Genomic DNA, 21,933 nt, shown 5'->3' with positions numbered 1-21,933 from the left:
ACACTTGCATACACAGGCCTTTTAAGGAGTATAGAAGACACCTCTAAGGGTTCCTGTGTCAAAACCGCTTTAGGCACTGAGGGAGAGGACAGGTGGGACTTCGTTATAGTTACAGTGAGATGCTGTAGACTGAAGACTGAGATGGGCTGTCTCCAAATAAAGCCTGGTTTTAGCCACATGGATTTCTATGCAGCCATCTGCTCCTTTTCCCCTCCTCTTCTTTTCTCCCTCCAAAACCCCTCTTTAAGTACCTCCTTGCTCTCTTTCAAACTCATGCATATACATAGATCCCTAAATACACAAGTACAGCTGCTCAGTCTGTATGTTACTTGTATGTAAGTTGTCAGTTTTGAGGCAGAGTCTTACTTGGTAGCTCCAGCTGACCTTAAACTATTGACAGCCCTTCTGCCTAGACCTCCCAAACACCAAGATTATAGGTACAATGACCCACACCATGCTTTCGTTTTCTGCTTTTTAAAAATATTATATTTGTCTATTTGCTTGCTTGGGTTTCCTGTGTGTGTTACCTGAAGGGGCCGCAATTCAGAGATGGCTTGTAGTGGACAATAGCAAAGATAGTTGGCAGCATGCAGAGGAAGAGCATAAACAGGAGCATGGCCAGGTAGAAGTTGTTGGATCTGCAGAAAGACCAAACATCATGCCGCAGTCATTCCATAGTCAACGTGGGCGCCTCCGTATAACCCACCCGGAAGCAGCCACCACCTCCTACCAGGGGCCTGGAGAGATGGCTCAGTTGGTTAAGTGCCTGTGACACAAGCATAAGGACCTGAGTTCGATCCCCTGCAGCTATATAAAAAGGCTGGAGTGGGCAGCATGCTTGAAATCCCAACAGCGAGGAGACAGGGATGGGAGAGACGCTGGCCAGACAGGCAAAACATAAGGTGGAGAGTAATTGAGAAAGACGCCTGATATCCACCTCTGGCCTGCACATGTGCACCTTCATGTGCAGATGCACTTGCATGTAGACGAAATCTCTTGTGTATTGTGTGGATACAACACCTGTCAGTTAAAAAAAAAAAAAAACCTATGGCCTATGGCTGAGGCAGAAAATAGGTGGGACATCCAGAAGGCAGAAGAAGGCTGGGAGAGATCCAGACATGTGAGATTCCAGCTGGCAAGACGTGAGAAGAATGGGTGCACAGCACCTGAGCCCAGGTAACCAGCCAGAACATAAATTAGTATAAATGTGTTATTTTAAGTTATGTAAACTAGTATAAATGGGTTATTTTAACTTATGAGCTAGTCAGAGAAGAACCTGGATATATGACTTAGGTATTTGTAAATAATAATTGAGTCTCATGAGTCATTATTCTGGGAGCATAGGGACAGGAGAAAAACCTCCTACAACACTTGCATACACACACACACATAGAGAGAGAGAGAGAGAGAGAGAGAGAGAGAGAGAGAGAGAGAGAGAGAGAGAGAGAGAGGAAGGGAGAGGAAGGGAGAGACATACATTTATCTGTGCTGTGTGTGAAAGGCATGCACAGCTTAGAAACCTGGAAACCAGATTTCATAGAGAAGCTTCCAGTCACATTACAAACACTAGCTGGGCACTTGTGAGCTGTAAACCAAGAAGGCAGTGACTCTACTGTCTTGTGCACGGTTTCTCCCCAGCTAGCTCTACTCATCACAACCTGAGGACTGCCTTCCACTCAGCCGGGTCCTTACCTAATGCCGCCGTCTCCTGATGCCAGCCTTGAGCTCCCCTCTTAGGTCTATTAGTTATGACCATCAACCATCTGACTTGGTACACATTTACTCTCATTTTCTTTATTTCTCTGCTCCTTATTGCTCAGAATGAATGTTCTCTCTGGGTAAGCCTTGGTACCTGGTCCCTGAGTCCCAGGTTGGGATCAGGGCCTTCAGCTGCCCAGGCTTCCCCAATGGTGGCTCAGACCAATTTGGCACATGGGGCCCTCTATATAGTCCATCTAGTGATGTCCAACTGCTCTGTCTGAAGGTTTTCCCACTGTTTTCATTCTCTGCCGAAAAAGACTTAACCAGAAGTCCTGAATGAAATATGGTTCGCAGGTACGAATGTCTGTACTCTCCACAGTGCACACTGACACATGGTTGCCTTTGTGGGATCTTTGGTCCATCAAGACTCCATTCTCATAAGATATATAAATTCACCTAATCCCATTTGCTCTTTTGGTCTTTGTGTTTTCACATAGGAAGTCCTGTTCTTTCCGCTAGAGGACATCTTGTATGGACTTTCAAGCCTTCAGAAAAGTAAGCCAAAAGATGTACTTTGTAGACTTCCCAGATTCAGGCATTCGGTTAAAGCAGTTCAAATGGGATTGACAGAGAAGGTCTGTGAAGCCCCTCTCTGTCTCTATCCCCCCAAACTGTATGCATATGAGCATCCACACATATGTATTTAGAATATGAATAGATTAAATAACTACATGTAAACATATAAAACCATATATATCCAAACATAGCCATGAATGTGTGGTCATAAGATAAAATATAAATAGACTGTTATCCAGGTCACGTTAAAAAAAAGTTTGATAGAGACAGGCAGACACTCAGATAACTACTGTGACAAAGTATTGTAGCCATGGGATTCAAAACGTGCTATGAATTCACCCCTGTGGCTACAATGAGATGCAGGAAAGAGTGAATGTTGTCAGGATTCTAGAACAATTCAAACTTTTATAAAACTATGAAAACTAGTGTGTATGTGTCTTAAAACTCAGCATTATACTTTGTGGGATGCTCCTGACAAAAGACACTTAGCAGAATATTCAGAGGTGTCAGCCTTTACAGTGAGCAGCTGGAAGTGGCCATGGCTCAGATAAAGAAATCAGGTCAGTGTTTGTATTTGCTCAGTGACATGAAGCTGAAATACATAATGTTGAGTGGAAAAAAAAACCCTGAACACAAAAAAGCACATTCAGTGTGTCACATTTTACATAAATGACAAAACCACACAAGCCCTACTAGTTCTGTGGAAATCAGGCATGACTGCAAAGGAGGAATGGGGCATTCTGGGAATCACTCCTATTCTGCCTCTCCATGAGTGTTGGTTGTACCTTTGTGTTCAGTCTGTGACGTTCAAGTCTGATATTTCTAACTTAGGCGTTTTAAAAATGTATGCCAAGAGGTTCAGCGGGAGAAAAACTGATTCCAAGGGGAAGGGGGGCGTAGGCAGTGACGTCATGGGGAAACCAAGCAGAGAAACAGCAGGGTTTTGAAGGACACTGTGATAAGAGGTTCCTTGTTGGAAGAGCTATGCTCGGAGGACAAACAGTCTCAGCCCAAGGCAGACACTACTGCTACCAACCTGGAGGCTCGAAACACCTGCTGGTGGGGTACATTGCAGGTCAGCACCGCCCAGCTCCTCAGGTACATCAGCCCGATAAGCTTGAGGACATTGAAGGCTGGCAGGCACGGAGAGAAGAAGGCCCCCATCCTGAAACAGCAGAAGGTCAAATCAGCCTCTGTGTGTCCACATTCAGGGCTATGTACCCGAGGCCCCGTGGTGGAGCAAGGATCTGAGTCATTGCATTTACACCTTATACTTCAGGACCTGAAGAAAGCTCTAAAGAGCTGAGACACAGTCTCCACATTCCAGGGCTATGACAAGGCCCCTGTAGCTGTGCTGTGGTATAGTCCTTTCTAAGTGTTTGTCCTTCTGCTCCTAGTTTAGCAAAGGGAAAGGCCTCTTCTGGGGAGAAGCAGACACTGGAGAACCAGGCCCTGGCCTAAACCCTAGACTTTGGAAGTCTGGGACAAGAACTCAGTTAATAAATTACTGAGTTTCTGACCAAATCAACACAGGTCAACTACCCTTGTTGACCCTTTGTTGGCCCCTAGTCTCAGCACCCTCCTCTATCTTATTTAATTTTCTGGAATTGTGAAAAGAAGGATAGATAACCAAAGTTAAAAGATCAGAAAGGCAAAGCATGGAAAACTAATCAATTTGCTCAAAGACATATTGCCAGTAAAGTCTAGAAGAGGACATTTTAAAGATCAAAGGAGGTGAGCTGAGAGAACTCAACTACCCACAGGCAAGCTAGGGCACCCAACCACTGCGCAGATATCAGTGCACAAAAAACCCAGGACCTCCACGTTAGCTTTCAATCAATTTATATTGGACATGTAATTGAACCCATCCCTTTGGAGTTCACACTTAGTGGCAGGAAAATAAAGTGTTTAATAAGTAAAATGGTTTTAAAAGCGAATGTTTACTTTTTTATGGCAGACATGTCTCCTGGGCCTCTGTTCCCTTACCTTTTACTGTATACAGTGACTGCAGTTGAGGGGCTTGGAGTAAAAATTAGCTCAACATTCCAGGGATCTAGCATATACTAAATAAATAGTATATATGGTTTCAAACACGAGATTTATATACTACTGGTTCCCAGTGCATTCTGTGACTGATGGTGCAGGCTGTATTTTCTGCATGCATAGAATATCCAAGCCTCTTCCTCTTTTTCCTTGTCTGACAGTATTTGGAGCTACAGCACCATTTGTGGGCCCATAGGTAAAGCCAGATGTCTCCATCCATAGGGAAATGCCCAAGACAGGCCTGGCTCTCAGTGCTCCTGTGTAAGTACGGAGTTCCCAACACCTTCCTGGCAAGAAGCAGCCCCTCTTCCTGGCTCACCTGACCTCCCAGCTAAGGGATTCCACCTGTCCCTCTGCAGATGCTCTGGGGGCTGTGACCAAAAGTTGTTTAAAAAGGAGCCACTCCCTCTGTCACTCTTTCCTGTAAAATCCTCAGAAAAGTCACTAATAAAAAAAAAAAAAAAAATCACCTCACCTGAGAATTAGTCCCTTATCAATATCCTTTCCTGATGCTGCTTATGGCTGCATGTATTCATGGGTCTGTCTGAGCTCACTGAAACCTTAGCCCAGACCACAGAAGCAAAGCTGGGAAGTGGCTCTGATACCTACCAAATCATGCCTTGATTGTAGACGAGGTGTAGCACATTCTCCGCAATCTTGAATTCCCCGTATTCAGGCTGTTAGAGAAAAGCATTCGTATTAAGAAAGTCATGAAGTCCTTTGCGCACAGTGGTCCATTATGGCCACTTGTTTGGACTTCCTTGCTTGTGCAGATACCCAGAGGTCACTGTCTTACTGGTCACCCCGCAAGCGGTGAAATGAAAGGCTAGGGCAAGAGCTCAGTGGTACGCACTCTCTCCTCTTCCCCCGCAAACCCCCTTTGAGGATCTCTACCTCACTCCCTGGGCCATGCTCTTATGGAGCTGTTTCCTTGAACTGAAGCATCCCTTCCGGGATGGAGGAGGGTCAGGCAACTTAGGAAAGCCAAGACTTAGAGGCTCAGGAGATGTCCAAGGCTCAGAAGATCCTCCTCTAGGCTGCATGAGCAGTTCACAAGGAGAGAGAAAAGCAACTCTTCCATGGAGCTGCCTGCAAGTTGTGCAGCAAGCTTTGCTGTCGTCACCACCTGGGCTGGGGTAGGCATTTCAGTGAAGTAGCTGCCTGAGCCACGCACGTGTCTGTAAGTTACCATTCCCCCCAGGCTCTTGTAAGCAACTCCAATAAGCCCACAGGTTCACCAAGCTAGACTTGAGTGGTAATCACTTCTTGGGTCTGTTTCCCTCTACTTGAGGTGAACAGAAGTAGACTTCTCAGAAAAAGCCATCTAACATGTGCCTGACTGATTCCTAGGCGAGCCAACAGAAGGAGATGGATCTAATTCTAGAACCTTCCCCAAGCACACAGTATTGTACTTACAAACTTGCTTTCGAGGTCCCAACACCAATAGTCACTGAGGTAGCGGACAAAAAGTCCTCGGAAGAAGTCTATGAGAAGGATGCTGGCCACCGTGAAGAGCATGTCAATGACAGACAGCTTCAGCATCTCCTGCAATGCATTGGTGCCACATTGCAATACACTGCTGCCACCATGCCCCGCCCACCTCTGTATCCTCCGTTGTCCTCCCCGGTCTGCTGTCTCTGTCCATTCCCCGGAGCCAGAGCCAGGGGCCTCTAATGTTTTCCCTTCACACTGTTATCTAGCACAGTGGCAGATGGAGGGGTTCTACTACATCATGGCTTTTTAGAGAAATATCTGTTAATTAGAATTTGGGTCACAAGATCCTAGACAAAGCTTGGGAAGACCCAAAGGTCTGAGGTTCTGAAACACAGGTTCTCAAACACATGTGCCTCAGTTTCCCTGTTTGTGCCTATGAGGTTGATGACAGCATCTCACAAAGGACTTTGTTTAGTTACTACTTTGCTCTGATCACCATGATTAATTTTGAGAGCTGGAACATAAAAAAATAAAACCTCACTGGATTCCATATTCCTTTTCTATGAAAAAGGGACCGTAATGACCTAGGCAGTTGCCAGGGTGAGATGTTGAAGGGACTTCCCAAGGGGCAGAGGGAAACACCTGGCCGACATATGTCTCCCAGCACTGGCCTTGGGGGCCCTGCATGTAGGGCACCGTCTTGTTGGCCTTCGTGTGTGGCATGGTAGAAGTCAGAGTGCTTGTCTCTTCCAAGCCCCATGTGCTGGTGTTTCCCCTGAGCTCCACTCCTGACCCAGGTGTGGGCCATTGCCCTTCTTCGGTCACTGTCCTGGTGGCATAGACGGTGGAAGGATCTGCCCAATGGCTTGTGATGTTTTTAGTAGCAGCTTCCTGTTGGGGGGTGCAGAGAAGGAAGAAAGAAAGGTTGTTTACTGTTTATAAGTAGGAATCCAGCTTGGATGAATGAAGGAGGACACTGCATTGCTTTAGAATAACCACATTCTCCTCTCTCTCTCTCTCTCTCTCTCTCTCTCTCTCTCTCTCTCTCTCTCTTCCTCCCTCTTTCCCTCCACACTCTATCTTTTTCCCACCTCTAGTCTCTCTTTTTCTCAATTCTTGTTCCTCTCATTCTTCCCTCCCTCTTACCATTTGAGTACAGCTGGCCACACTCACAAGACACCAGCTGAAACAGACAGTGCTCACTGTTCCCTAATGAGTATCAGAAATGGTTCTATGGTTTTGACATAGCACCATATTCATTTCTTTCATAGAACACAGTCATCTCTTTTCAACCTCAAGGGAATTTTAGGTCAAGTTCACAAGGACACTGGACTTCAATGAGTGGTAAGTTAATGCTCCAGACAGGCAGGTCAGGACAAAGGTCTGTGTGACTTCAAAGCCCTGGATCTCCATGGCCTCTTTGGCCTATCTGCCCTGAAATTTATGTACACTTTGAGTAAATGACCCTCAGGAAGCTCCTCTTTCTGCTTCCCCACCCACTCCCACTCAAGGTGTCCTCCAAGGCTGAGCAGGTTGAAATGAACATTAAAGTTGCCCTGTGAGGTTGAGTCTGGAGCTCACACTGAGCTATTCTTGATGAGCTTATGGCCTGCTCATCTTCCTGGAGTTATTTGAAAGAGCCACTAACCATTTTTCCTGATGGAGCCATGAAAAATAACATAGCATGGCCCAGGGAAGTGTGGACGCAACAGCTCACAGTCTCATAACAGCACTGTTAATTTTTTTTTAATCTTGGAAATGGGTCTTAAGTTTCTCTCCACAGCTTAAAAGGACCACAGTGGTTTGGGCATGCCAAATGAGACACTTACATAAACACTAAATGGGACAAAGAAGATGACAACACTGGCATGGGGACACTGTGTGGGGAGCAATGAAAAGGGACTGTCCAGTCTGGACAGTGATGGGTCAGGGGCTGTTCAATCTAGGCCTTGATGTTGGGTGACCATTCAGTCAAGGCAGCAGGTGACTGTCCAGTCTGTACAGTAGTGGGAGGAAGGCTGTCCAGTCTGTGCAGGGATGGCAGGTACTACACAGTCTAGGCAGCCATGACAGATACCATGCAGTAGTGATGACAGGTGCTGTCCCATCGGGACACTCACCTCAATGTTCATGCTGTTCACTTTGTCTAGAAGAGCGATGATCAAGCTGTAGAGATTTCCTAGATAGAGTACCAGGACCCTGAAAACCACAAGCTGTCTTGAGAAACAAGATCACTAACACACAGCACCAGCAGTCTAGAGCTACCAGCAAGTTCTAGCATCATGGACATGCTAAGAAGACGATGGTTTCTTTGAGTTACCCGAGTGTCGCTGAAAAACCAAAGATTATAAGGCAGGTGAGATAGCTCAGTGAGTAAAGGCACTTACTGGTCATGCCTGACCTTTTACTTTGATCTCCACGAGCCACAGGGTGGAAAGAGAAAACTGGCTCTCACAGATTGTCCTTGTGATGTATGGATCACGTACATCATGCACACGCACACACACACACGATAGTGTAAAAATGAAGACAAAACACATCTAGCTTTAGCAGTGTAGATGGGGCTTGGAGTCTACATCTTTCCCAGGCGATCCCATGGTAGCCATGCCTGAACCAGACTGTTTGAAACACCGGTGCAGGAGAAAAGAACACGGGTTCAGTGGGGTGATAGCATGTCTGGTGCTTGCTTTCTGGTCTGTGAGTTTTTAACCCAGCATCATTCCACTAAGTCCTCAGCAAGTCTATGTTTTACTCCCCAGTCAAAGGAGGAGTGAACAGAACTGTGGAGTGCTGAGAGTTGCTCAGTCTATGAGGCTGACAGGACCAGCACATCACTTGGAGATCTCAGCACTCATCCTTGGAAATACTGTCTGGGCTCCTTAGCAGCGCAGAGGGACAGTGCTACCATACCCCACCCAAGCAGATGCCAGAGAGTGGAATCGCTTGCTACAGTTGGTGCCAATCACTATAGACACAATGTCTGTTCTTTTATACTGGGATATTTGGGAAACACATCCTGGCGTTGCCCACAGTGGAGCCTTGTGTCTTACAGGGGATCCTGGCTGAAGAAATAAGATGGGCAAGGAAAGTAGCCTCGGCAGACCCTTTGCTGGGCCAGTGATGTGCAAACGTGGACTCTATTCCAGCAATAGGGAAGCAGCTGTGTCTTAAGGAGAATAACTTCAACACAGAAATGATGATTCAGACATCCGCGCCAGCCTCCATCATCTCTACGGGATGCAGGTGACTCCATGTGTAGGCAGACAACTTCTCTAGGAGACACCCTTTGCTTTTTCTTAGCATTTGCCTCGCCTATGTGGGCCACGGCCCCGCCAGTGGTACTCGTGGTGAGTGCTGATGGAAAAAGGGCCTTATTAGCTAGCATTCGGCAGAGCCTGGGCTGTTGTTTGAGATCTCACTGCATCTCAGATGAAAGGGATCATGGTTTCCTGGTGAGTAATGGACCTGAAATAATATGCTTTGCTCTTATTACCAGAATTATGCCTCATTTGTCTGGGGTTACGTCTCTCCGTGGCTCTGTTTCTCTAGTTTTGAATATGAAAAACGAGGCCAATCTGTGTAATAGGATTGCCGTTACACCAAATGCAATAACGGAATTGATTCTCTCCAGTGCCTGTGGGCAAGGAAGGAACTGAGGAAGGCACTTCTCATCCAGGCTGGAGAGGTGCAGAGTGGAACAGAAAGCAGCAGGGTGAGGGTGTGGGGGCCCAAGGCTTGCCCAGGTCTATCCCATGCTGTGAGGTTTTGGTCAACTTCTGGATCTTTCTAGTGATGGTTTTCTGTCTTTATGGCTGTAAGGTTTTAGGAGTCAGGGAACTAGAGTCTTCAAGTCAAACAATACCCTCACCTATTTTAGTAAATCAAGTGCTGGCTGACAGCCCAGCCCTTTGTTTGCTCTATCAGCTGTGGCTATTTTCACAGTCCTCCCTTAGAGCTTGGATTATGGCAGAATCAAAGATGGCAGAATCAAAAATATTGACTGCCGTGTCTTGTTCCAGAAGGTATCTATCTACTCCTAAGTGGAAGCAATCCTTCTTAGAGTGGTCTGAGGTTTAGGGAGTGTCACGAGGTATCAGTGGGATGGCATGGAGAAGACAGTGTGGACAGGGTAGGGAGCAAGTGACCAGGGCTCCACTGTCCCCTATGCCATGCTCTCTGCTTACCAACACATCAACTAAAGTGGAGGAGACAGAACTTCAGGGAAGAAAAGCAGATTTTTCAGAAAGATGTCCACAAAACCCCTGGTAGACATTAATGTGGCTCTAGCTCTCCCAGAGGCAGTCTTGGGATGTTCCCCTGGACTCAGTCTGCTTAGGCCACATCTGTTGATGACATCTGCTGTGGCATCCACTGGCTGTCTTGGTATATCCCATAGCATTATACAGCTTGTGCTGGGTAGTTTCTAGTGGAGTACAGGCTGTCTTTCTCATGTCTGGCAAACAATGATGGTCTATTTCACCACTCAGAGTCAAACCACAGAGGGAATTCAATAACGAGGGAAACCAGACATGCATTCCATCATCTTGCTGCTCTTCTGCATCTGCTTTTCCTGTCGGCTTCCCCCTTCTTCCTCTCCATCCCTCCTCCTCTTTCTCTGCTTCCTTTTCTTCATTACCCGTAACTCCATCTATGTTGTCTGCACCATTCTGTTCTCTCCTTCCCTGACTCCTCTCCTTTCATTCCTACTGCGCCCAGCTTTTCTTGCACTATGCCCCTAGGGAAATCTCTATGCCAAGTGTGGAGGAAAAGGAAGCGTGCCCTTAGCTCTGCAGGGATTCAGCCCCTCTGTGGATGGACCGTGAGGCTGATGAGCCACCTTGAGGCTCCTCCCACCAGAATGCTATCTATATACCTTGCTAACTGGAAGCGCAGCGTGGTTCGTGGGTGGTACATCTCCAAGGCGGCGATGAGGTCGAAGGCAGATGGTGCTAGCATGGTGACAAGAGAGACCACCACGCTCACCTACGGAGAGAGAACGTGCTTCCTCATCCCAGCTCTCTCATCCACATCTGGTTTTGTATTTGGCCATCTGCCAATGTGAATGGTAGTTCATGGGGACACTGAGCCCCTGTTTACAAACCTCCCCAGGTCTCTGAGCCATACCCCCTCTTTTTTTTTCCCCAGGGTTACCACCACTCCATCATGGTGTGTTCCTTTCTGGAACTCTCCTTTAGGGTTACGTAAGCATGCCGACTGGGCTTCAGTCCTATTTCTGTCACATTTGATAACCACTATCTCATTGTATTTATACCTCCCTGACCTTGGGTGGAGGATGGAAATAATTGTGATTATTGCGATCAGAAAGGGGAAGGCAGAGAGGTAATTGAATATCCCTCTCTACGCTGGGGATTAATTATCTGGAGCGCCATGCCTGGCTCTTGTTTGTCTGGACTTAGGCAGAAGATAGGAGTTTAAGCTGTTATCCAAGATGTTTGAGCTAAATTAAGAAATGATTTCTGAGCAGATGTTAAAAGGTCTGCCACTTTGTAAGTGTGCAAAAAGGTACAGATTTACTTAACCCACATAACTGGCATAAAATGAAAGGAGGTGTGAGAAAGACTACCTGGTATAATCTCAGTCCTAGGAAACAACTGAGCACAGGTGAATACAGGCCCTTCTAACTGCTTTTAAAATGGATGCTAGTTGAGTTTTGTTTTTGTTTTTGTTTTTGTTTGGAGCTATTTTTGTCTTTCAAATCTTGGCGGGCAAATTGGGCCAAATGCTTAGGACAACAGTCACAGAAATATTAGAATTCTGAAATTCTCCCTAACCTCTTACTGGTACTTTTTTATTTGTGGAGATAGTTACACAGTGTGTGTGTGTGTCTGTGTGTGTGTCTGTGTGTGTCTGTGTGTGTGCACGTGTTGCGGGGGGTGTTATTCAATACATGAACAGTTTGTGTGGCTGGTTTTGGAAATGACCTCAGTGGGATGGAGGCAGCGAGTGGGGTTTGAGGCGCACAGTGTGGGTCAGCGTGGTTACCGATGCAGGCCTGTGTGTGGAGTTCATGCCTGAGACTGCGGGTGCGAAGGAACAAAAGTTAGGTTGGCAGAGCTGAACCATAAAAGGGTCAGTGTGAGCGCCTGGAGGAGTTCTTCAGCCAAGATCTTCCTGGTTACTTCACCAGGACCTGATGCTACCAGAGCTGGAGACTGACTCTCACTCTGGAGCTAGCAGGCTTTCCTCATTTCTAGAGAGCTTCCTATCTAATTCACCTATGAGGAGGCAATGCTGCCACCCCCCCTAAAGAGCATCTGCTTTATAAAGCCTAACTGCTGGCCACTGGGTACCTCATTCTTTTCCCAAAGTGTCAGCTCCTTCTTTGACTGCTCCAGTTTCTGGGACCGGTCCACCACAAAGTAGATGAGGTAGATGCTCCCAGCCAGTGAGAGGAGCACCAGGATGTTGGCGATGATTCTCAGGCAGACAGTCACTGCCCTGCAAAAGAGAGAAGCAGGACCAGGATGCGGACTGCGGGACTTGGGGAGGGGGTCTTTCCCCTGCTTGTGGGCCTCTCTGCTCCTCCCCCACCCCCACTTCAACTTCCCATTTTCCGGAGATCAACAGTTGTAAATTTGGCCAGCCAGCAGCTTGGAACAAAGAAACCATCAAACATTGGTTTTAGGATCCAAGTATGTGGGTTTCAGTTTGAGGTTTGGAAATCAATAATAATTCTGGAATTTACATAGATCATATCCACTTTTATAAGTCCTGGGAAGCTGACTGGCTGGTCTGTTCCCAGAGCCTTTTCTTCTGCCTATTTTTCAGGGCCAGCCTTAGCCCTGGTTTCTGTAAAAACAGAGTTCTAGGTAAAGGCTTGTCTGCAGTTGGCTTGGGAAAAAATTCCAGTAAACAGGAGTGATGGTTGGGGGAGGGGAGGTCAGGCGAGCTATCACCATGAGGGTGAGTGACAGGACTGGCCACAGCTCCAGGCACCTGGATGCTTTCTCAGGGCAGTGGACTGCTCCCCAAATACCTAGCATGAGAGAGAGAGAGAGAGAGAGAGAGAGAGAGAGAGAGAGAGAGAGAGAGAGAGAGAGAGAGAGAAAGAGAGAGAGAGAGAAAACGCACTCCATTTCCTGTGGCCCCTGGGTGAGTCCATGGGCACTCTCTCCAGATTGTACCCAGACTATAGACAACAGTACATGAGTGTGGATCAGGACCCTATGAGAACTGCTCAGAGCAGGGTCGGGGTTGCTATGCTACATACAAGCAAGCTTGCTCAGCTCTGCCAGGAGAAAGGGCCAAGATGATTTGAAAGGGCACACAAGAACTGAACCACTCCTCCCAGGAAGTCCCACTGCTGAGGAGCTTGGGCATGTCAAGATAATTCCCTTTATGTATATTTTGCCCTTCATATGCATAAAAAGAAGCTGATTCCTAAATGGAATGTCGAATGACATCTTCCAGGTATGAAAAGAAAACCTAGTGTGCTAAATGACATGGCTACTCCTCATTCTGGAAGGAAACTACCATAGGCCCAGAACTGTGGAACACTGGGGTAGAAAAAAACTGAGTGAGGTAGGCTCTCACCTCCAGAACACACTGTTACCATGGCCAGGTGACTACTCAGAAGACACCAATTAGGAGGAATGTAACAGGGGATACAGGGGCTGGCTCCTCACGGCCAACCACCAGACATCTTTCCTGATGATCACACCAGTAAAGCCATACTGGCCTGGAGTAAACTGCCCTCTTTCTCTGTTTCTGTCATGCTCCTGGGTACCTAGTATATGTCTGCCTTCCTCTGAAGAAGAGGACCGAGACCAGGGTTTGTGGAAGAAGATTGAGAAAACTGGTTCCTCCTTGGTTCACCAGCAGTAAATTGTTGGATAAGACCTCTTGGATCAAGAGTGAACTTAAAGGTGGCCATCATTTTCAAATGCCAGGGATCATTTAAATAATTTGATTAGATATGCTAAAGATATAGACTGTGAATCTCAGTGCCAGGGATGCTAATGCAAACTGATGTCAGTGCTTTCAGGGACTGTAGGTGCCTGTTGGGGCTTGTTCTATGGCCTCTGAGAGACCTGGTGGACCCCATCCTGCCATTTCACTGGAGAGGAAATGTAAGTCCAAAAGGTGTGGGTCAGCTATCTGGGTCACCGGGTTTATGCCAGGGAGGGCTAGAACTCACCTCTCCCAGATGCCTGTGTGAAGTTCTTTCCAGCACCGCCCCTGCTCCCAGCATTCCCAGAAGGACTATGAAATCAGCAAGGACGTGAGGCAGGTGGAGGTGTCTGTCTTACTGAGGACAGGACCATCTCCCCTTTGTGGCAGCGCTCTTGCAGTGGGTCTCTGTTTAAAGACCTCACAACAAATGGAGCCCCCAGGAAATCATCCACGAGGACTGTGGTCATGGCAGGATGCTCTTTGTCTCTTAGGAACTCAGAGGTTTGTTTCTAAATAAAATTAGTCCTACCTACACTCATGTGTTCCCTTCACTTAGCAAACTAGAAATTGTTGCTAAAAATAGCTATTTAATCATGTAAGTAAAAGAATAGGAAAGTGGTCCATTTCAGACCTCCTGTCCAGTTTCAGCAGGTTCCGAAGGATAAAGTAACCCAAAAGGCTGCTGTGGAAAGGAGGAGGTTCCCCCAGGTCACATTGCTAAGGAGATTGACATGATGAGGAAAGAGTAGCTGCCTAACAATTATGAAAATAAGATAACTTTTTGTACCAAATGAGGCAAAAATTAATGGGCATATTAATACTTACATGTTTTTGTGTTTTTTCTTTTCTTGCTCTTCCAGTATGGCTTCCTTGGAGGAAAATCACACACAGCATTAGAAGCTTAGCATTATAATCAATTATAACCACTAGGAATAATTTATCCAACTGGGCATGATGGCACACCCTGTAATCTCAGGCCTTAGGAGGACCCAGGCATTCTTGGCTACATACTAAGTGTGAGGACAGCCTGGTGCTGAAAACAAAAACAAACAAACAAACAAAAAACCCGGATCTATTACCTCAATCTTATCATCAACATCTATGGCTTTCTTCTATAAGTTTCTACTGATAGCAACAAATTAGATATCAATCATCTAATACTTAAGCAGAAGAATTGAGATTAGGAGGAAAGAATGCAGAGAAAGGCTGTGACACTTTGAATGATGGAAGTGTTTTTTCTCTCACAATAAGGTTTCTCTGTATTTTGGTTACCTATGACATTCAGATGACCCAAAACTCTGACTGATTTTGATCACATTGACTTGTAAGTTAAAGATAAAAAAAACTTATATGTATAATGTAAACGTATTTATTCATTTATAGACTTTAGTCCGTTGCGTAAATTATTAAACATACACAAATAAGCAGTTTAAGACCATGGAACAATACACAGAAATAAAGAGACATTGGGACCTTTTGTTCTCATATCCTATGGGTTCTTGAGGTCCATTTCCGGTTGTGTTCACGTCTTTTTTTTTTTTTTTAATATATTTTGTTTGAGCCTGTTGAGTCTGGGAAGGAAGGGAGCAGTGCTGGCTTGGCCAGCAGAGGGCGCTGACTGTCTTGGTGTCTGGTCCCCTTCACTCACCCTGATGCTGTTCACTATGGCGGCTGTTTTGCTCTCTGCAGCCTCTGGGTTCCCAATGAGGTAATCCCAGGCACAAAACACCCGCCAGCAGAAGGTGTAGTTTTCATTGGAAGCACTGGCCAGGCTGGTGCGGGAGTTCTTGGCCATTCTGCAAGAGAGGCCCCAGTCACATGAGGAGTGAATCTCAGGGGTGGGATCACCCCCTCCATGGCGCCACAAATGGACATGGAGCCTTTGTGTGACCTGGGTAAAGCTGTCCTACAAAGCTCCTCAGGCTCTGCTTTGCAAGCAGAGTCACTGGCTGGACTTTAGTCACACTTTGCCCCTCAGTTCATCTTTTCATCTGTGTGTAAAGGGCAAAGGTAATCAACACGTGAGTCCATCATGTGATCGCACACCACCAGCGCTGTGGTGGCCAGTGAGGTGTGCTTGTCCCTGGAGGTCTCATGTCTGCAGCTGTGATACTACAGACCTCCCCTTCCCTCTGGGCTGACGCTGTGTGCCTGAAGCTTCTGCCTATGGTAACTCCTCCCCATGGGATCCCCAAGAACTGCCAACTCCCTCCTGCATGGGACATTTTTGTATATAGTTGAAGGCAGGAGAAACCCCTCTCTGTCCTTTAGGCCATTTCTCCGGTAATAAGCTTTGGCCTTCTTTCCCAGTTACATCTCTTGCTCACATCTACTCTGAGTTGCTTTTAAAGAGTACCACCTAGTAAAGGGTTGAAGTTGTTCTGGTGGGGTCTCGAGGCCACCAGCAGCTAAGCTGGAGAGCCTTCGGTCATCTGAAGAGCCTTTCCAAGTCACTGTACGTCTCTTCAAAGTTTGTGGGTTTCCTATGTATTTGCTATATAGTTTCTGCTCTCAAGCCCTCTATGTGCACTTTGCTACCCGGCCACCAGGGGGCGCGGTAATGATGTCCAAAGACAAGAGATGGAAGCCATGGGGGCCAGGCCTTCCCTAGGCTCCTTTGTGAACTCTGCACCTCCCCACCCCGAGCTTTATACAGAAACATAGAACGTTAACCTGAAAAGGAGCCTGGTACTTTTCTGAGCCAGTGTATGCACAGAGGAAAAGTGGATTGCCACAGGTCTCTAGGTGAAGTTGGTGGAGCTCACAGTGGTACATTGTAGGACACTTAACTCTAGCTAGGTTATTTTCTTTTATACTGTGACCTTCTCTCAATAACGAAAAGGAGGCTGCTTTATCAGTGGGTCTCAGGTAAACATACAACCAAAGAGCTGTTTGCTTTTTTATCACCCCCAGTCACCTAGACATCACTGCTCATATGTTATTAGTGCAGCTATGACATCTAAACCAGACCCCCTCACAGAGCCTTGCACAAAGCAGTCACAGTACAGTAAGTGCTGGCTAAAATGAGTGTAACTCTTGAGCCTTGGTCTCTTCCTCTCCAAAATGGCTACAGTGACTCCTAACTTTAACAAGCCTACTGACAAGATAAGGTAAGGTCACACACGTTCTAACCTAACTCTGGGCATGGTTTTGAGAAGTTGACAGTCATACTTTTTTAAGAGAATGATGAAGCTGTAAGCAAACACTGCCATCCCGACCAGGAAATAAGCCAAGGGCAGGCGGTAGCCGGCCCTCCCGATCCTCCTCTCTCTTCCATAGTACCCGTAGAACAGGACGGAGTACTGAAGGTAGCCCTGCAAAGAGAGTACTGAGGTGTTTCTGATTTCCAGGTCCCAGAACTGTAGCCCTTTCAGTCCCTGCCCCCCAATGGCCTGGGTGTAGCCAACATTGGCCTTACCCCCAGGGACCAGACAGTATCCAGATCTTGTGCAGACATAACCTGCTCCCGGGGGATGGTCTTGCTGACTGTACTTCCAAAGGGCTGGCCTGCGATCAGCTGGCGAGAGAGGAAGGGTTGTTATGTTTCTTCGGGCTAGAGGACCAGATAAAAGGAATGGTGGGTCCACATGTGTCTGTCCAGATGCCATGATGGCATCTCTAGGGCTGCGGTAGATTTTTTGCTTGATTCTCTTCAATGGGAAAGTAACGTGTGCCCGAGTTTTCTTTCATCTGATTAGTGTGTACCTGCCTGTACTGTTGCTGTGTAAGCCCATCTGAAGAAATACAAGTGGCTTCTGTGGCTAGGTTGATGAAGCCCCTGGACCTCTTATACCTTGAGGGAATGAGTGGCTCTGTTTATAAGGATGGAGTTCAGTTGGAATACTGGGTAGGCAAATTAGCATGGAGGCCATATGGACATGAATGTTTTCTTTTCTTCTTCTTTTTTTTTTTTTTTTTTTTTCTTTTTTTTTTACGTCATTAAGTGGTTGGGGAAAATAATCAAAAAGAAAAACACTACGGTATGAAATTCAGATTTCAGTCACCCTCACTGGTCTCTGCCAGTGCTCAAGCCTTTTGGGATTCATGGCGAATTTGAGTAGTAGTGACTGAGTCTGACACAATCACTGTGTTCTTTGGCAGAAAACTAGCCACATCCTACCCAGCCTTCCTAGCACGACAGTAAGAGCAGCAGGCAGCAGCACCCACCTGTTCTTTACGCCTTGCACCTCCCAGCGGCTCCTGGGACAACACTTACCTCAGGAATGACAACAAATGCACCAGTCATCATTGTGAGTACTATGTTAATTCCGAATAACCACCTCAGGAAGATGAAGTAGGAGGCCACGCCAGATCCGAAGTGACCTATGGAAAAAGGGCAGACTGGCTGTGCTCAACCCTCATGGCGCAGAAAGGCCACACCCAGCATCACTGTCATTCACCTTGGCCAGCAACACACGCAGGAAGAGCGATGCTATATTGGTGCTGTGTTGTCCTTGTCCCCTGCCCCACCCCATCATGCCCAGCTTAACTGGGTTAGCATCCTGTGCCTGGCCTCTGGCTCTACATACAGAAAGACCAGCTCTAGTTTACCAAAAATACTGACAATCTACGCACTGTGCTCAGCTAATATGGTGAGTCACATTTACTGAGTCATGTATGTTTTGGAATGTTAGCAACCTAGAAGAGTTTCATATACTTTCCTCCTATTTTGCATTACTTTTCATTTCCCAAGATTTGTCTCAGGCCCTATGTCTTAATTTCAACATTAAAACTATCATGGTGTTAACTGGGGGAGCCAGATAAAGGGTAAGTAAATGCTCTGTGTTCACTCACTTCCTCTAAATTTAAAGTTAAGAGAGCATTTAACTCTAGTGAAATGTTGGAAATGTGTTTTCTAACTTTCCATCTAGCTTTTGATTTTTTTTTAAAAAAGATTTATTTGTTTATTATTATGTACACAGTGTTCTGCCTGCATGTACATCTGTATGCCAGAAGAAGGCACCAGATCTCACTATAAATGGTTGTGAGCCACCACGTGGTTGCTGGGAATTGAACTCAGGACCTTTGGAAGAACAGCCAGTGCTCTAACCTCTGAGCCATCTCTCCAGCCCTGAATACATATACATATACATATACATATACATATACATATACATATACATATACATATATATATATATATATATATATATATATATATATATATATATATATATATATATCTTCTGAGGCTAGCGAGGTGGCTCAGTGGGTAAGAGCATTGGCTGCTCTTTCAGAGGACTTGGGTGGGTATGAGTCCCAGAGTTATATGGTGGCTCACTACTATCTGTAACTCTACTTCCAGACAGCCTCTTTTGGACTCTGTGGACAATACACACATGTGGTGTGCAGACACATACATGTAGGCAACACACCCATGCACACAAATCTTTAAAAACTATTTTTCCAATAATTAAATTAAAAGGCAGTTTTCTAGACAGTTTCCCCCATTTACTTTAGTGGTCAAACAGGTCTCCAGGCTAAGATGTAATTTCTTATATTTTCTCTAACGATTTCATGATTTCTGATCATACATTCATATATTCAGTGTAAGATTAAAATGAAAGAGATTATTTCCTTTTTGAATTGGCTAAGCCAAGGGTCTCAGCAATGTTTACAGAGTGATCTCTGTTGACCAGTAACAGTGGGGTGCAGAAAGACCATACAGAAACTCCTGTTTAGAAATGCTTGCCTTTTCTTTAAATGCTGGTCAGTTCCTACACTGCACCACGCTGCTTGCTTGTTTAGCTTTTAATAATGTATTTTATTTTAATATTTTAGTCATGCAGTTTTCAGGACTATTTTCTTACTCTTATCACTACATTTACCTTTCGGATGTTTTTATCTTTGCATTTTATGGCTATTTGATCAAGGGCTCTATGCAATACACTGAGCATGTTGTAGAATTGTATTAAAGTCAGGAGCTGGCTTTTGAGAGAGTCTACAACTTCCAAAAAAAAAAAAAAACCAAACAAACAAACAACAACAACAACAAAACCAAAACCACTCCCCTGTCTCTTCAGAAGAACACTGCCATCTTGGCTCCAACTTTATGGTTTTCTTTGGGACTTTTTAAACTCGTTCATTCCTCTGTGTGTGGTGGGAGAGGGTAAAAAAAGGGACCTGGGTTATGATCTGTTTATTTTTAGCATGTACTTTCTAAATTCTTACAGTCTTTTCTATGAAACATTCATTTCCACGTTTATATCTTGAAGTCACTATTTTATCCTTGCATGTTTCACTGATCCTTCAGAATGTGCTGTCTGGCTGACCGACTGAGCTGGGAATGAACACGGGGCAGTGGAGGGATGTGGAAAGGCATCACAGGGACTCTTCCCATCCTGGGAGGTGGTGAGGGCACTAGGACCTCATCTCCGAGTCCCACATGAACAGGGCCTCTAGCTGCACAAGTGCCCTGGGCTGATTCTGCTCCATGACAGCCAAGACCTATCAGACTCTCAGGCCATGTGCTGGCCACAGCCGTACAGTGCCTATGTTCTTCTAGAGGATACTTACTCTCAATTTTCTTTATCCTCATTTCCCAGGGGATGAAGATGACCACAAAGTTACAGGCCAGACGAGCGCATTTCCGCCAGAGCTAGACAGGAGAGGCCATGATTAGAAAACTTCTCATTCATAACCTCGGCAATAACTAGGGCTCTGGAGTTCTGGGTGCAGGAGGGGCTCCCAGACATACCCTTTAATTATGGCTTCTTATGCCATGAAGCATTTCCAAGAATAAAGTAGCCCTTTATCTTCCCTGTGTCCTGACCAGGCAGTATACATATGGTTTGTACTATGAGCTATAGGGTCAGCCTTCCTTTTTTGGAGATGGAATCTCATTAATTCTGGACTGGCTTCGAGTTCACTATGTCCTTAAGGAAAATCTTAAACTTCTGACCCTGCTGTCACTACCGTCCATGTGTGGGGACCCCAGCACATCCAGTTTCCGTGATGCTGATTGAGACCAGGACTTTGTACATGCTAGGCAGCTGCTCTCCCAACTGAGCTACAGCCCAGCCCTGAGAACTATATTCTTTTGGGCCACAGTCTGCCTTATTCATGGGTAGAGGGCTAGGGAAGTGGAAATCACATGAGGAATGGTATCTCAGGATACCCATTTGATCCAGCCATAGAACTCCAGTAGCTCTTTGAGTGGAGCCTATGAATCAGTTTGATTCACCAGCTCCCCCCAGTGATTCTACTTGCACCCCAGTTGAAAGACTAGAATCTTCCCTGAAAATGAGATCCACCATAGATGCATTTCACATCCTATAAGACAGTTCTCAGCCCATGTCCTAGCTGAAGCTGCCAGGAATAAGCTTGGGAATTTTGTCTTATGGACTTATTACACAATGGCCAAGAGTATAAAACCATGACTTTCTCAAAGGGGAATAAAGCAGAATGTGGCCCAGGCCAGCTCTGCTCTCCGGCAAATTTGACAGGTTGTGCATTCTAACACACAAACAGTCCTGGTTTGTGTTTGAAGCAAATGATATCATTGCACAAGGAAGAACCACAAATGTAATTATTGCATTCCCAACTGCAAGACGGCACACGGCCCTGACACAGACTCACGGGGTAATGTCATTCTGGATGCGTCTGCTGAGGCCAGACGGCTGCTTGCACATGGAAATCTGAGGTTTATCAGAAGTTGGAATTGTCTTCAGCTCATGATCTGAGAGCCAAGTCAAAGACAGCCGCTACTCCCGTGAGTAGCCAGGAAGAAATATGTCTGTCTCTGAATTCTCCTTGCTAGGGTCACTGGTCTCTCTTGCAATTTCCATATGTCTGCCTGGCATCCTCAGCATATGGCACATCTGCCTCATACCCAGAGCTGGAAAGTGCAAACTTTCTGGCCCTTCTTGTCCCTAGGACCCCTGAGGCAAGGCTGCTCAAAACTTCCTTCAGCAAAGGCAGGAGCTTAATAAGCATCGAGTCTCCACACTGTTTTAAAGTCCTAAATCAAAGAAACCCAGGGCAGGAGTCCAGAGAGCTGAGCTCTAGTGTTCACTGTACAAAGTTCTTTTCTATCCCTGGGCAGCCATTGGCTCATCTGTAGAAGGAGCAGTGGGGCTCGGTGAGTGGCACCCAGTCTTTCCCCCAATTTTAATTGTCTGAGGATTTCAGTGCGTGAAACAGGCTAAATCAGGGGAGCTATGTAGGTGAGAGGTGTAATCTTCTTACCAGTGTGAGGTTTGAGAAGCCAGCTTCCCCATACGTAAGTGGTATTTGGTAACAAGAGCTCTGCCTAGAAGGGCCTCC

General features: G+C 46.0%; 1 protein-coding gene across 1 annotated transcript in view; it reads right to left on the bottom strand.

Annotated features, from left to right (window-relative positions):
• Positions 1-21,933, bottom strand: part of Tmc3 (transmembrane channel like 3) — a 55,869-nt gene that overhangs the window by 6,727 nt on the left and 27,209 nt on the right. The window contains exons 7-20 of the mRNA XM_051149311.1: positions 20,185-20,266; positions 17,885-17,991; positions 17,087-17,185; positions 16,840-16,982; positions 15,317-15,464; positions 14,494-14,537; positions 12,066-12,213; positions 10,628-10,737; positions 7,875-7,953; positions 6,397-6,645; positions 5,737-5,865; positions 4,930-4,997; positions 3,314-3,442; positions 528-638 (exon numbers count right to left, since the gene is read on the bottom strand). Coding sequence (XP_051005268.1) covers positions 528-638; positions 3,314-3,442; positions 4,930-4,997; positions 5,737-5,865; positions 6,397-6,645; positions 7,875-7,953; positions 10,628-10,737; positions 12,066-12,213; positions 14,494-14,537; positions 15,317-15,464; positions 16,840-16,982; positions 17,087-17,185; positions 17,885-17,991; positions 20,185-20,266 — 1,646 coding nt within the window. The remainder of the gene's footprint in view (positions 1-527; positions 639-3,313; positions 3,443-4,929; positions 4,998-5,736; positions 5,866-6,396; positions 6,646-7,874; positions 7,954-10,627; positions 10,738-12,065; positions 12,214-14,493; positions 14,538-15,316; positions 15,465-16,839; positions 16,983-17,086; positions 17,186-17,884; positions 17,992-20,184; positions 20,267-21,933) is intronic.

Source organism: Acomys russatus, chromosome 7, assembly GCF_903995435.1.
Source record: "Acomys russatus chromosome 7, mAcoRus1.1, whole genome shotgun sequence".
Taxonomy (NCBI): Eukaryota; Metazoa; Chordata; class Mammalia; order Rodentia; family Muridae; genus Acomys; species Acomys russatus.
Note: the sequence above shows the minus strand (reverse complement) of the source record. Positions and strands in the feature narration are given on the sequence as shown.